Source organism: Sander vitreus, chromosome 9 (assembly GCF_031162955.1).
Source record: "Sander vitreus isolate 19-12246 chromosome 9, sanVit1, whole genome shotgun sequence".
NCBI classification, from domain to species: Eukaryota; Metazoa; Chordata; class Actinopteri; order Perciformes; family Percidae; genus Sander; species Sander vitreus.
The window spans coordinates 29,731,120-29,744,083 of NC_135863.1; the positions used below are offsets into that span (position 1 = coordinate 29,731,120).

At 42.7% G+C, this 12,964-nt stretch overlaps 2 protein-coding genes across 2 annotated transcripts; both read right to left on the reverse strand.

The window, feature by feature from the left end:
* Nucleotides 1-325: 325 nt before the first annotated feature.
* ahsg1 (alpha-2-HS-glycoprotein 1) lies at nt 326-4,498 on the reverse strand. The gene is made up of 6 exons (XM_078258092.1): nt 4,451-4,498; nt 4,218-4,302; nt 3,232-3,401; nt 2,739-2,855; nt 1,162-1,239; nt 326-941 (listed from the first exon to the last, which is right to left on the reverse strand). Exons 1-6 carry the CDS (start codon nt 4,496-4,498, stop codon nt 429-431), a joined length of 1,011 nt encoding a protein of 336 aa, XP_078114218.1. The 3' UTR covers nt 326-428.
* Nucleotides 4,499-4,942: 444 nt separating this feature from the next.
* On the reverse strand, nt 4,943-6,394 carry LOC144522846 (antihemorrhagic factor cHLP-B-like). Its single transcript, XM_078258093.1, has 2 exons — nt 6,197-6,394; nt 4,943-5,065 (listed from the first exon to the last, which is right to left on the reverse strand). The coding sequence occupies exons 1-2, from the start codon at nt 6,392-6,394 to the stop codon at nt 4,943-4,945; spliced, it is 321 nt and encodes a 106-aa protein (XP_078114219.1).
* Between the last annotated feature and the right edge of the window lie 6,570 nt (nt 6,395-12,964).

Consider the following 12,964-nt stretch of genomic DNA (forward strand, 5'->3'; position numbering starts at 1 on the left):
TTTTTGCCCCCAACGTCTCCTCCCAGGCAGCTCGGCAATGGTTGTGTTTAGGGTTAAGGTTAGCGTTAGCTGCCTGGAAGGCGCCGTTGGAGGCAAAAAACACTATCGAGCCACTGTAACTAAAATGAACCTCGCGTCTCTGTGGTGAAACCAAACATTAACACAGCTTTAGTATCAAACTAGCTGGTTTCAACATACATCGTTTAGTGTGGACTTTACCTTAAAAGAACTTACTGTACACAAAGGCTGCTTTAAAAAAAAATATATTAAGAAAGCTTTATGTATGAGCTGAAGGCAGGTCAATGAAAGAAATTTACACCTTGACTGTTTATTTGACATGTTTAGTAATATGTTCTATTTCTTGTATACATTAGAGACTGTTACAGAATTTTTCTGGTAGACTGTTATGGTTGTCTAAGCGGTGTATCTCAGTCCTCGCCTCTGGGGCTGGGGCGGCGCCAAGTACGAGGCCAGGGGCAAATGGGGTGGAGAGCTGGGTCCGATCCACGGCAGCGATGGAAGCGATGCCAGGCATGGAATTGGTGTTTGGAACCGAATGGGGGCCTATGATGCTGCTTTTCTTGGTCAGGATGGCCGGCATGATGGTGGCCACCGTAGCCATCGCTGTCATGATGGTGGTCAATGCGGGCATCGCTGTCATGATGTTGGCCAACGTGGCCATCTCTGGCATGGGGAGGAGGGCCAACGTGGCCAACTCTGGCATGGGGAGGAGGGCCACCGTGGCCATCTCTGGCATGGGGAGGAGGGCCACCGTGGCCATCTCTGGCATGGGGAGGAGGGCCACCGCCTACAAGGGGAGGATGGCCATCGCCGCCACGGGGACCAAGGAGAGGTCTGCCACTGCCTGCATGGGGATGATGGCCACCCACATGATGCCTGCATACGGGCTCTTGCTCACCAGGGCCAAGGGCAGTTGTGTTCTGTTCAGAACAGAGCCAACAGAGTTAGTTGAAGTGTATTTCTTCATAGTATATTTGTATATAACTGCACATTTCGAAAAAATATGAGTAAAGGACTAATGAACAATGTAAAGTATAGCAAGACATTCCAAAAGAAGAACTGGAGTTTTGGAAAGATAGTCAGATCAGTCTCAGCATGAAGTAGATTAAGTGAATGCATATGATTAGGATGTGGACTCACCGATGGGGGATAGAATTCACACTCAACTGACTGGAGTCCGGTTGACCTGAAGTAAGTTGACTTGCAGAAAGCATGATGCTTTGAAGAGAGGAGAGAGAGAAACTGATGAACTCAACATCACACTCAGTCGTATTGTTACTTGTCCTTCAAAACAACTCTGATCCTGGACTCACACTACTGTACAGATCCGTCAGACTTTGTAACGATAAGTAATATGATAAATGTTAAGTAAGAAAAAACATGATTGTCAATGTTTTTTTACGTACTTTGACAAAAAAAACTCAACTCAAGGTCCACATTCTAGCTTTTTTCAGAGATTTCAACCACACATCATGATCTTCATCAACTGATGGAGAGTTCACATGACAAGTAATAGGTGACATGATAATGTTTGGAGATGGTCACCTCTGTCTCCGTTCAAAGATGGTCTCTGGTATCACATGTGAAAGTTCTGATCTTTCTCCAGCTGTCACACACACACAGCTCCGCAAGTCAGTGCATCTAATTTCAACATGTTCGGCTTGGAGGACTGGCCGATCAGCTTTCGCTCTACCAACATCTGCATGATTCTTCATTTACAGATCGCAGAGAGTCAAACAGCCTTAAATAAGTGGTCTGGGGAGAGACACCACACAGAGAAAAGAAGAAGCATTTTACTTTGTGTGGAAAACCTTGAGAGATCGTTTTGTCAAAGCTAAAAAAACCTCTTCATGGGAAGAGTGTTCTTAACAGTGTTAGAGGCAGACATTAGTTTAGATTTGGAGATAAACGACGGTACGGCGGTGTTTATCATGAATGTGTTTCCTGCTGATGCCAGGCAACCTGCTTTCCTTATTACCTCCGCTCTCTACTTCTCTGCTACTTCTTGCTTATTCACAGACTATTTTGTTTTTAGGCCCCCTGGTGTTTTGGAGAATACTGCAATGATCAATGCGTAAAGGATAAACATCTCCGTGCATGCTCGTAGTTCGTGCACCGTCTCCAGAGGCCCGCGCCTCGGTGGCCAGGCGAGTATAAATGAGGTTTAAGAGACCAAGAGAACCAAAGGCAACCAGAGCTCACTCATCAAATCTCCCCATGAAAGTAAAGCTCAACATATCATAGTCTCTTTTAAATTCAGTACATAACATGTCAAATTGTGGCTGTGAATTTTTCCAAAGCTTTTGTGTGTGTGTGTGTGTGTATTCTTGTTTAACTATATTCGTGGGGTCCAAAAACCGGGAATACAGTATACTTGTGGGATCCCGACAGCTTTGTAGGGCCAAAATGCTGGACCCCACAAATTTAAAGGGCTGTTTGAGGGTTAAGACTTGGTTTTAGGATTAGGGTTAGAATTAGGTTATGGTTAGGATGAGGGTAAGGGTTAAGGTTAGGCATTTAGTTGTGATGGTTAAGGTTAGGGTAAGGGGCTAGGGAATGCATTATGTCAATGACAGGTCCCCACAAAGATAGTGAAACGCACTGTGTGTGTGTGTGTGTGTGTGTGTGTGTGTGTGTGTGTGTGTGTGTGTGTGTGTGTGTGTGTGTGTGTGTGTGTGTGTGTGTGTGTGTGTGTGTGTGTGTGTGTGTGTACTTACAGCTCTGTCGGGGCAGAGGGGTTTGCATGCCTCTGGATTGATTCTGCTTCCCATTGGACAATTAGTCTCCACAAGGGCAAACTCAGCATAGTAGGCCATCCCTGCAGAGAACATGTACTGAGCCAGGACGAGAAAGAGAAGGTGAGATGGGAGATTACAGACATTACTGAGCAGCATTAATTCACAAACATATATACAAACTAGGGCTGTCAACGCATTAACGCATGCGCTGAATAAAGCGTTATATTTTTATGCAAAGTAATCATTTTATCAAGTTTGACCCCAACCTCTTCCCGTTAATCACAGCCCGTGACTGTGATTAACTTTTTTCAGTTTTTTTTTTCTCGATTGACAGCCCTAATACAAACATTTATTTTGTGATGTTTAGGCTGCTAGAACCCGTCTCTCTGTTATATAATGACACAAAACAGAAGAGTGTGTGTGTGTGTGTGTGTGTGTGTGTGTGTGTGTGTGTGAGAGAGATTCTCTCTACCCCAAGTCTGATCCGTCCCACTTCCTTCAGGATGTAGTAGTGCTGGTTGGTGGTGTTCTGGTTGAATTTGCTCACAGCTTCATTAACATACTTCAGACCTTCAGTGCTGTTCAGTGGTTGCAGTGTGGGACAGTCAGGACAAATCCTCACCATCTCCAGGTTGGTTTTTTCTACAATACACACACACACACACACACACACACACACACACACACACACACACACACACACACACACACACACACACACACACACACAGTTCTTGTTATGAGAGAGCGTGCTCTGTGACACTTCCAGTTTAGTGCTAATTATTTAAATCATGATATCCCTGTACAGAACATTGCTCTCACTGTACACCAGAGCATATATATATATATATATATATATTAATGCTTGGTGTAAATAGGCCTAGCCACAGTTAATCTGATTTGCATCAAGAGCAGCCAGATATGGTTTGAGACACTGCAAACAAGCTTTCTTCCCCCAGGAGTAGGGCGGGCCGTAGAGGAAATATTAGTTTAATAGACTCATGTTGTCAGCTCAACAAAAAGATCAGATTGATTCTAAAAGCCTCCATCTAACAAAACATCCAAGTATATCATTGGCTGCTTCAACCATATTTTTGACCATGCCTGATGAAGATCTCTGTTAGACCGAGGTGTTGCTCTATCAAATTAAATGGTCTGGGACGGAGCTGTCAGCACAGTGCTCAGATTTTTGGATGGACCTCTGCTGCAGTCATATCACACTTTGTCTGCAGTCCTCCCCAGGCCATCAGTAAAGTAAGCAGTAACCATTTGCCATAGCCTAACCTTAACCATGCTACAGATGCCAGGTGCAGATATCGTAGAAATGAATGATTGTAAAAAGGTACACTGGATGTGACAAAAAGAAAAACCCCATCCAAGGTCCAGGGTTTCTGCAAAAGTGTCCATTATCAATGTTCTGTTTGGCAATAAAGTCTGATACATGACAGAGAAGCCCACCTTGTCGTGTGTCACACTCATACTTGGTGATGTTGGTGTCAGTATTTCTAATGCTCATCTTTACGGTACAGTTAGCCATCACCGCCTACAGAGAAACAGAGACAGACAACATTTCACTGTAGAACCTCACTTCTTCTCCATTACAGACAAGATGTCAAAATCAGTTTGTCCACCATCTGGCTGTAGATGAATGTGACACAGGGCTAATAGAGACAGAGCACATCACGTCATACTCTGAACGCCACGCCCACCGTGGAGGAAAACAACTCTCCGTTCTCCATTGACTTGTATTGCGTGAAGGTTTCCTCCTCCACAATGTAAGAACCCAGAACTTTTTTTATAAGCTGCCGACCCGAAAAACTGAGCTTTTATGAAGACAAAAGTGGAAACAGATGTGAGGAATCAGCAGGGACAATGGGGAGACTGGGGGATCCTGACACTAATCTAACGTTATGTCCGACGTTAACGTTTGCAGCAAGCATGTTGTTACCAAGTCAAATATCCCAATGTCAGTTTTAGGCTAACTATATGTCGGTAAGTTAAACTAAAACACGTAACGGTCGACATATCGTAAGCTTAGTGTCTCCCCATTCTCTCTGCTGATTCCTCACGTCTGTGTCCACTTTTGTCTTCATAAAAGCTCAGTTTGATCATGTCAGCAGCGTATAACAACTTAAGTAATGGGCTCTGACTGTATAAAAGAAATGGATTAAGCAAACGTTTGTTTAGCATTTACCCGCTGAGCCCTCTCCACGGATCTCACAGTCCTCAAAATGTTTGGGGTTGATGACGTGGCACACTGTCTCCAGAAGCTTCAACTGCAGCTCGCGGTTACAGCCTCCGTCCACCTGCAAACAACAGAGTAAGAGCGTAATCACATTTATTGAGGCGTTATGATTAGCCTGCTTTAATTTCCCCACACCTCCCTGCTGCAAGCATCATGTCCTGTCAGGCAAAGCTGAAATCATGTAAACATATGGTTCTTCTGCCCGATTTAAGACCAGATAATAAAATGAGGCATCTGGAAATGACTTTATTACATTTAAATGCTGACAATTGTTAACTGAAAAGAAACCTGTAGTAGCAGTAAAGCCTGACCACATTGCTATGTCCGATTGCCAAATTTCAAATTTGCTTAAATAACTTTTGCTTTGTCTCAGCGTGCAGTCCAGGCTGTGCATGTACACGTGCACGTCGGACAAACAGTACAAAACAAAATAAGACAAACACAGAGATATGACTTGTTTTCTGGTTGTTTTTTGATTACCCATTTCAATTATACCGTATATTTGCTATATATTGTACTATTTTTTATTATATATTATACTCATACTACTGTATATTCATACAATACTATATTTAATTTGACATTTTACATATCATTCACACACACAAACATTTCCCTGTGAGCTGTATTTTAAGAATATGAATAAAGTCTTCCAAAATGGAAATACTCCGTTGGACTAATTAGCCAACCTGATCTCACAGAATTCTGTGAAATGAACACGGCCCCTTGAGTTAAGTATAAGGTCGTGGGTGGGCTTACGTTGCCTTGACATGCGGGACAACAATGGCACGGTTGGGTTTAGGAAAAAAAGAACGAGATGGTTGGGTTTAGTAAAAGAAGAAAGCGACGGTTGGGTTTAGGAAACGTGCCACGCGGGACACGATCCCCAGTCTCCTAGGTGAAAGTCCTGTGTTGTTTGACCCATCCACCAACCCAACCAACCTCCCTATGCAGATTTTCGGCCTTTCATACTACTCGCTACCGTAGTCGCTCTCAATGCTACATCATCTTCTCATTGACTTTACATTGGCATTGTTTTCCGTGGTGGCCACACAGAATTTTCCCAGTTTCCAGTGCCACCACCACGTAATGCGGTGTTAACAGTTTGTGATCATTTCACGGAATTCTGTGAGACCAGGCTGAATTAGAAGAGAAAATGTGCTCAGTCACTGCTCTTTTCTGGTTTCCATACCGTTTCCACTTTGTTGCCTTGGATCTCTTGGAGTCTGAACTTGTAGCCGTGGCCATGGTTCTCGTTGATGCGATGCATAGTCAGCCGTGCAGCCACAGCTCCACTGTCCTTGCTGCATGTCACCAGCTCCAGAGCCGGAGCAGCGCTGACCAGCAGCATGGCCGAGGACAGCAGCACCACGATGTGAAATCCCTTCATGGTGCAAAATAGAGAGGTAGAGGATGGGGACAGGGTTATATAGACCTGGACAGGGAGGTGGAGTGCAAAACAAGAGGAGGGATAAAGGATAAATGTGATAAGAAACTGAAGAGGCATAGCATGAGGACAGAACCGCAGAGCTGCCAAAGTAAAGAACAAACAGAGACTTTAACCAGAGCAGTGCAACTGAAACACACTTTTTATCCTGTCAACCTTTTTCTGGCACTATACAAACAGCAAGCTTAATTAAAGGAAATGTCAGCTGCATCCCAGCTTCATTTCATGAACATGGTCTACATAAGAGCAGCAGTACAATGAATGAGTCATTTTGGCTCGGACATGATGGGACAAGATTGTAAGATTTAAACAAATTGAAAAAATTAAAGATATTTTAATTTGTTTAAAATCCGCTGCCAATTCTACGGAAGTCTCCGTCCGCCCTGCTCATGTCCAAACATGGGCAGGTACCAACATTTAAAGTGACTTCTTTTACAAAAGGCTTTATAGTTTATCAAATAAATAGTATTATTTTTTAATCAATGATAGCTCATAGACTACATTCTAATCTAACAAATCTATAAGTCTTAGAAACTGTAAATATGTTTAATATCTTTCTAAGCCATTTCTCTTGTGTTGTTCTTTCACATAACTAAGACTATAGAAGTGTGAGGCTACATTAGTAGCAAGTATAACATCTTGCATCTTGAGCAAAGTCACACTTGGCCATTGGCTGCATCCTTTGGTTTTATTCAGAATAGATGCAAGTAACAGCTGCATGTTTTTCATTTCACCTTTTCACATTTAAATAGCAAAGTTCATGTTGTTTATTTCCAGGCTGCAACTCCCAATACACTTTTGTTTGCAGAGTAAAGTTGAAGTTCAAACAGAACATGTTAGAAACTGTTTCCCCTGCAGGGAAATCACGGACTAAAAACCTAAGTGTTGCTCCTCCAAGACGCCTCAGGCAAAACTGCACCTATAGTCTGCAAACACTGTGGACACACACCACTTTGTTCAAATGCTAACACGCTGCTGGCAAAACGGTTAACCCTTGTGTCGTCTTTAAAGATATAAATGATGTTTGTGTATCAATAGATGATGGCTCTGTGCACAGCTGGAAGTCCCTTGTCTAGATCTGAAACAGAAAAATATAGTAATACATGCTCAACTATTCCAGCTTCTCTTCAAAGAGCAAACCTCAGGAGGCCATCATGTGAAATACTGTATATCATGTGTTGTTCACTCATGCATTTGTAAATGATGTATGACTGAAATTGTATATTTTTAGCTAACCATAGTTCAGGTGTAGGTAGCTATTCACTCAGTAATTGACACTATCATGGTATAGGATGTAGTGCTTTTGAGACATTTTTACTCCAATCAGAGGAGCTCTAACTGACAGGCACGAATTATCTGGGAGGAGGGAGAACAGCACGACAGCAGTTACAGTTTAATGGTTTAGAAAATTGGCCATTTTGTTTAAAGATGAGAGGGAAATAAGCTTGGACACATCCACACATGATTGTGTTAAGTATTTCAGCCCTCTCACTCTCAAAAGAATTTACTGTTTACTGCCCACAAAATACATAATTATATAAATGCCTTGTCAGAAAGAGGTACTCTGGTTCATAAGTATTGTAAATGGACTGCATAGCACTTTTCTAGTCTTAACGACTACTCAGAGACGTACAGGCACCATTCACACACTGGAGGCCGAGGCTGCCATACACGGTGCCACCTGCTCGTCAGATAAACATCACTCACATTCACACAGCGATGGAGCAGCACAGGAGGTTGAGATATGGGGTCCAGGTTTATAGGACTGCCTAGTTGACTCTAATCAAGTTGATGGCATGTAGCCAGTGTGTTCACACTATACACAAACTACACAAACACACTCTGAACCACACAGTGGGGGCACATGCACATATACTTTAGTAATCTTATCAGTTATTTGTTTTTTGAAATGTCCATGTAAGCAGGACACCCTGGTTGGTTTTTCTGGGTAAGGGGTTACAGATTAGGCACATTTCAACAGAGAACAGAGAGTAGCAGCAGCAGCACACTGCCAGCCAGCATGTCTGCAGCGATAAAGACACTGTGTTTGTGTTGAACCTGAAGGAATACTACACTTTATATTATATTTGTATTGAGACAGGCAGGAACTCTGAGCAGACTTTTAAAACGTTGTCTTTAGGGTGCTGGAGGGTTGAATGCAGCTGTTAGTGACCCTGAAAGATCTTCTGGGACATGGACCCATGGCATCCTTTGAGGACTTTGATGTTGATTTTGGCGGCTGCCTTATCAAGGTCTATCTTGGTTAAACATTTGATTTTGCGTGCAGGTCTTTGGCCAAAACTAATATGAACCTGGATCTTTAAACACAAAAAATATCTATAGGAAAGTTAGCAGTAGGGCAAGGATCAGCATGTCAAAACAAAAAGCCTTCACACCTAAATGACTTTCAAAATGACCCATATGTTCTACCATCTGCTATGTTTATGGTTAAGGTTTGGTTTGGTTAAGGCAACTAAACTACATGGTTAAGTTGAGTTTCAAAGTTTGATTTTGGCAAAAACAATCATCATCATACCTTGAGGTGGGTTTGTTTTGTCAAGGCAAAGGTTAGGAAAAGAGCTGTGGTTAAAAGACATTGTGACACCACTGTCACCAACCCCCAGAGTACCTACATGGACTCATCTACTGTTCAAATGTGTTCTGTGATTGGTCAGTGTGAGGAAAGCTGCTCAGAGTAAAATGTTACATGATGTCACAGTGTAAGTTTTATCTTCCTTGTATCAATACGTGTTTTGGTCGGCGCTCCTAATTATAGAACTAGCAGTCACCAGCAGATAGCAGTGTTCCTCACACAGCGACAGAGACCCACACTACCACGAAGAACAGATGTTTGAAAATGTCTTATCACATGGAGAGAAAATCCAGGGTCAATCCCAGTACCCACACAACATTCACATGGTGGAACATGTCATCAAGGAATTGTCATGTTTGATTAAGTGTGACTATAATCTATTGCTCAGATGGCATTTTTTATAATGTACATACAAACCACATATAAACAACTTATAATGAACCATTTCATGGCAAATTGACAATAATGCTTAGTAGCAGTACAAGGTTTATTCACACACTTCAGTTACATGGTAACATATGTTAGTTCACCCAAGTTCCCGCGATGACAGCGACAGCTCCTCTACTTTAAACATAGTAAATGTAGTGGTGTGTGTGTGTGTGTGTGTGTGTGTGTGTGTGTGTGAGTGTGAGTGTGAGTGCAGGTCTCCAGGTGTTCAGCCTTGCACTCTGTTGGCTCTTGAACGCCCCTCAATAAGACACAAAAGGTCATTGCTAAAGAGGCTGGCTGTTCACAGAGCTCTGTGTCCAAGCACATTAATAGAGAGGTGATGGGAAGGAAAAGATGTGGTAGAAAAACGTGTACAAGCAATAGGGATAACCGCACCCTGGAGAGGATTGTGAAACAAAACCCATTCAAAAATGTGGGGGAGATTCACAAAGAGTGGACTGCAGCTGGAGTCAGAGCTTCAAGAACCACCACGCACAGATGTAAGCAAGACATGGGTTTCAGCTGTCGCATTCCTTGTGTCAAGCCACTCCTGAACAAGACACAGCGTCAGAAGCGTCTCGCCTGGGCTAAAGACAAAAGGACTGGACTGCTGCTGAGTGGTCCAAAGTTATGTTCTCTGATGAAAGTACATTTTGCATTTCCTTTGGAAATCAAGGTCCCAGAGTCTGGAGGAAGAGAGGAGAGGCACATAAACCACATTGCTTGAAGTCCAGTGTAAAGTTTCCACAGTCAGTGATGGTTTGGGGTGCCATGTCATCTGCTGGTGTTGGTCCACTGTGTTTTCTGAGGTCCAGGGTCAACGCAGCCGTCTACCAGGAAGTTTTAGAGCACTTCATGCTTCCTGCTGCTGACCAACTTTATGGAGATGCAGATTTAATTTTCCAACAGGACTTGGCACCTGCACACAGTGCCAAAGCTACCAGTACCTGGTTTAAGGACCATGGTATCCCTGTTATTAATTGGCCAGCAAACTCGCCTGACCTTAACCCTATAGAAAATCTATGGGGTATTGTGAAGAGGAAGATGCGATGCGACAGACCCAACAATACAGAAGAGCTGAAGGCCACTATCAGAGCAACCTGGGCTCTCATAACACCTGAGCAGTCCCACAGACTGATCGACTCTATGCCACGCCGCATTGCTGCAGTAATTCAGGCAAAAGGAGCCCCAACTAAGTATTGAGTGCTGTACATGCTCATACTTTTCATGTTCATACTTTTCAGTTGGCCAACATTTCTAAAAATCCTTTTTTGTATTGGTCTTAAGTAATATTCTAATTTTCGGAGATACTGAATTTGGGATTTTCATTAGTTGTCAGTTATAATCATCACAATTAAAATAAATGAACATTTGAATTTCAACAGGGGGTCCAGGACCCCTAAGGTTACTGCAGGGGGGGCCTCCAAATTGTTAATTCTTTGAAAGATTTTTCAAAAATTAAAATGTGAATCCAACATATTATTAGTAATTATCTTTGTAGTATTACCTATTTAAAGCTAATACTTGCACTTACTACTTGTTGTCTGGAGTTTGCACCTTCAAGGTTGAATGCACTTAATTGTAAGTCGCTTTGGATTAAAGCGTCAGCTAAATGACATGTAATGTAATGTAATTAGCCTATTTGTAAAGAAAAAACTCACTGATGCTTGGCCTACTGGCCTATAGGTATGGTAGTCACTAAGGTAGTCATCCACATATACAGTTCATCCTAAGGATTCACTGGGCCACATTTAACAATAAAAGATCATTTATAAAATCATGCCAACAATTATTATTTTAATAGCTTAATATTCTATCCACTAAAAAGATGTGTATAAAGGCTTAAGGCGGCCCTACAGTTTAATATGCAACTTATTTTATACAATATACATAGTGGGGGGGTCCCTGATCTGTCTCTCTTTCAGTTAAGGGGTCCTTAGCTTAAAAAACGTTGAAGACCCCTGCATTAGGGAGATCGTAGCTATCAGCTCTGTTCATGCGCAGCACAGAAATAAACAAGCTTTGCCATTTGCAAGACGCTCACTTTGGTCTTCTCTCTATCGATTCACAGATTCCCAGTTTCCTGGCTTATATCTGGCTACGCAGTGCTTGCTAGCCTGTGTTACCATTGCTGCAGGTCGAGATATCCCCTAGGTCTGCTGACGGTATCACCTGCGGCTTATAAAGCACAGAATGGCCCTGGACCAAATTACATGCCAGATTTATGAGTTCCCAATGAAGCTTCCAGAACCCTCAGATCTTCCGGGACAGGTCTGTTGTGTGTTCCCAGAACTAGGACCAAACAAAGTGAAGCAGCGTTTAGTTCTCCTGCAACCTCACCTGTGGAACAAACTCCCTGAATCCCTAAATCAGGGCTGAAAACATTCTTGTTTATTTGTCCTGTGTGGCGCTAGTGACGGTTCTCTCTGACCAATCAGCTGTCTGCGGTGAACTCCCCCTTCTAGTATCGGCTCAGCCCACTTGGAACCTCGACCGAGGTGATACCAAAAAAAAGGACCACAACTTTTGCTATTTGAAAACCGAGCCGTACCATGCAGTGGAAGTGGGGCAAAAGTGTGAAGTGGAGCCTGACGTTGTATCATTCCTTTAGTCTGATAGGTGCTAATTTATTATTATGTAACCAAGGACTGCAACATCCAATCCTGTGCATTTGAAAAATGTCCACATGTCTGACAGTAACAGGGACTTCTACCAGGGGCCTGTATCACGGTGCAATATTAGTGTTATAGCCAGCTCATCTTTGATCTTAACTCAGGTTTATCGATATCATGATGTAGGCTCACTTTAAACTGGGGTAGATCACCATGGTAACCAGATGTTACCCTATGCTCAGGGGCATCGGACTGGAGGTTAAAGGGGGACTGATCATACAGGGCCCTTATGTGTTAAAAGTGAATAGATGTGAATGTGTGGAGGGGCCTATGTACAGGGTCCAGAATGTTGCGCTACACCCCTGCCTATGCTGCACGGTTCCAGAACATGTTAAGATCATAGAATCATACACCAAAAGAATATGCAGTGGTTTTGATTCTTTGCCAAGAGGTGTAGAAATATAGTACAGGGGGTGACTCTTCCCCTAGGGAGAGAGTGTTGGGGATTCCCTGTTACGGGGAAGTGAACTGACATACAATATGGTTGGCTGCTGATAAATATTGTTTTAATAATAAGGTAAAGAAAGTGTCTTTAGAATTTTGCACCTGATACACTCAGCAAAACATGTGCAGGAAGGGTTTAGACTGGATATTGATATCCTTGTGATTCACGTGGAATGTATTTACACAAAAATATCCTGGATGGTGGCCGGGTTGGCTCGATGGGTAGAGCAGGTGCACATATATTGACCGACCTGTGGTGGTTTCCTGCATGTCTTCCCCCTCTCTCTCATCTAACTGTCCTATCAATTAAAGGTGGAAAAGCCCCAAAAAAATAATCTTTAAAAAAAATTATATATATATATATACAGTGGGGCA

Bases quoted from the DNA above. Each gene is read 5' to 3' on its own strand.
- LOC144522846 (XM_078258093.1), bottom strand. From the start codon at position 6,394: ATGAAGGGATTTCACATCGTGGTGCTGCTGTCCTCGGCCATGCTGCTG. The intron at 5,066-6,196 runs GTATGGAAACCA...TGTTGTTTGCAG, and splicing joins AAGGCAACAAAGTGGAAACG to GTGGACGGAGGCTGTAACCG.
- ahsg1 (XM_078258092.1), bottom strand. From the start codon at position 4,498: ATGGAGAACGGAGAGTTGTTTTCCTCCACGGTGGGCGTGGCGTTCAGA. The intron at 4,303-4,450 runs GTATGACGTGAT...GTTTCTCTGTAG, and splicing joins CGGTGGGCGTGGCGTTCAGA to GCGGTGATGGCTAACTGTAC. The intron at 1,240-2,738 runs GTAAGTACACAC...CTCTCTTCAAAG, and splicing joins CCCTCTGCCCCGACAGAGCT to CATCATGCTTTCTGCAAGTC.